Source organism: Amphimedon queenslandica, unplaced genomic scaffold, assembly GCF_000090795.2.
Source record: "Amphimedon queenslandica unplaced genomic scaffold, v1.1 AMPQUscaffold_11998, whole genome shotgun sequence".
Lineage (NCBI taxonomy): Eukaryota > Metazoa > Porifera > Demospongiae > Haplosclerida > Niphatidae > Amphimedon > Amphimedon queenslandica.
The window spans coordinates 3,373-5,442 of NW_003547763.1; the positions used below are offsets into that span (position 1 = coordinate 3,373).

Below are 2,070 nucleotides of genomic sequence, written 5' to 3' on the forward strand. Positions count from 1 at the left end.
GTGCTAAACCAAAATCCAGCCTTAACTAGTAATAACAGCTAATAAATAATAATTATCTAAAGCTAAGCACATGACAGAGACATGGTCTTTTAAGTTTATTGTGCCTGGAGAAAAGAAACCAATACCATCCAGTTTGTAGTAGTAAGCCCAGTTGTGTTAGATAATAAGCATACATGTAGACCCTGTATATATAGTGTCAGCACACATGTAACTGTACAAGCCATAATGGTAACTACAGCTTTTTAAGGCAGGCAGGGTGAGAGTTTGGCCATTAAAAATGTTTTAACCCCCAGTTCCAGTTCTCAAGACTGGGCTGCCTAGCCTGCTGTTCACCATGGCTTTCATGCTAACACAATAACCGTAAAAGTTTGTTTATTATTGTCACATGGTATGATAACTAGTGTCTCTGAGTCATGGACAGAGGGTTGAGGGCGAGATGTAAGGAATATAGCCAGAAAAGAAGCATAGGCGAGTAGGCAGACTAGGAGCATCAACCGACTGTGGCCAACACTCTGATGTCTGACTATTGACAAGAGTTGGGCACAGTGTCCTTTCTTAAATTTATTGTCACATAATTTAATCTCTCTTTCTCTCACACACACACAGAGATCTATAACAAGAAGGCTGGAAAAGGTCACTCACTATTAGTGTATCATTCAGTTACTTTTACCTCTTAATATCTATAGACTATCAACCAGTGAAGAGGAGTCACCACTCCACTGTACAGGTAGGAGATTACCTGTATATGTGGGGTGGAGCCCAGCCTGATCTCCCTAGAGTACATAATAATGAAAAGAAGAAATCAATGTGTTCTGTGATGGAGGTGCATCACCTAAGGACTGGTAGGTGGGAGCAGAAACCCACCACTGGTAATCCTCCGCTGGGTGTTAGGGGCTATGCTGCTGCTGCCATTGGAAATGAAATATTTTATTTTGGAGGAGGATGTGGTCATGATGACTGTCATCATAATAGTTTATTCAGGTAAAAATGAAGTTACTAATAAATACACATGTATTATATAATATTTTGTACAGTTTTAATGTTGATACCTTCAACTGGAAGGAACTCTCTCCTACTACATGTACATCTCGTCATGGTCCTAGGATTAAGTGGCTCTGTGACATGATAGCAATAAAAGTCAATGGTGAGGACTATCTTGTAGTAATTGGAGGAAAGGAATCATCTTCTAATAATGCACCAAAACAACCTGGTGCCCAGTACAATGGTGGTAGGAATAATGAAATACATTTTTATAAACTCTCATCAGGTCAGTATAACAACACGATACTAATAATGTATTTTATTTATAATCAACAAGCTGATCATTAATTATATTATACATATTTATTTAAGGTGATTGGATATCACCAACAGTCACTGGAGACAGACCACCTCCTATTGAATTCTTCACATTAACATCAATTAATAATTCCAGTGCTATATTATTTGGAGGTTTCACTGCTAATGGAAGGAGTAGCGATGTATATATTCTTAATTTTGCTAAAACATCAGTGGTGAGTGTATTACTAGTGCAGTTAAATTAATTATTAACTAATATTATTCATAAATGTGTGGATGTGGTTTACATATAATATGATACTTGAATTTTATTATTTTAGAATTGTTTAAAGTTGTCTAATCCTGGAAGATCAGTACAATGGCCTAAGGGAAGATCTGCTCATTCCAGTGTATTGATTAACACTAGCTCAGGACCACACCTACTAGTGGTGGGTGGATATGATACTTATGATCTTTGGATATTTCATATTAAAAATAAATCATGGAAGAAACTGGTAACTATAACATTATATTTTGGGTGTGGTTTAGACATTTTGGGTGGAGTTTATGGTTTTTAGTAATGCGGTAGCGTTACTAAGTATTACCAAGCGTTAGCGCTTGGTATGTAGGGTTGAGTTGGACGAGCGCACCCCCAAAATGGCCGCCATCCCAGAAGCATTGAGCCTGTGTAAATCTTCAGGAATTCTTTGTGGCTTATTCGACTGTCCAGATATCCTTTATAATTTTATGATAACACATCAGTTTTATAAAAAGTAGTTAAAAACTTCCATA

At 37.1% G+C, this 2,070-nt stretch overlaps 1 protein-coding gene across 1 annotated transcript in view; it reads left to right on the plus strand.

Annotated features, from left to right (window-relative positions):
* LOC109588582 (kelch domain-containing protein 2-like) overlaps positions 1 to 2,070 on the plus strand; it is an 8,225-nt gene that overhangs the window by 1,359 nt on the left and 4,796 nt on the right. Inside the window, exons 3-7 of the mRNA XM_020004725.1 lie at positions 607 to 633; positions 687 to 981; positions 1,035 to 1,267; positions 1,354 to 1,514; positions 1,620 to 1,793. Coding sequence (XP_019860284.1) covers positions 607 to 633; positions 687 to 981; positions 1,035 to 1,267; positions 1,354 to 1,514; positions 1,620 to 1,793 — 890 coding nt within the window. The remainder of the gene's footprint in view (positions 1 to 606; positions 634 to 686; positions 982 to 1,034; positions 1,268 to 1,353; positions 1,515 to 1,619; positions 1,794 to 2,070) is intronic.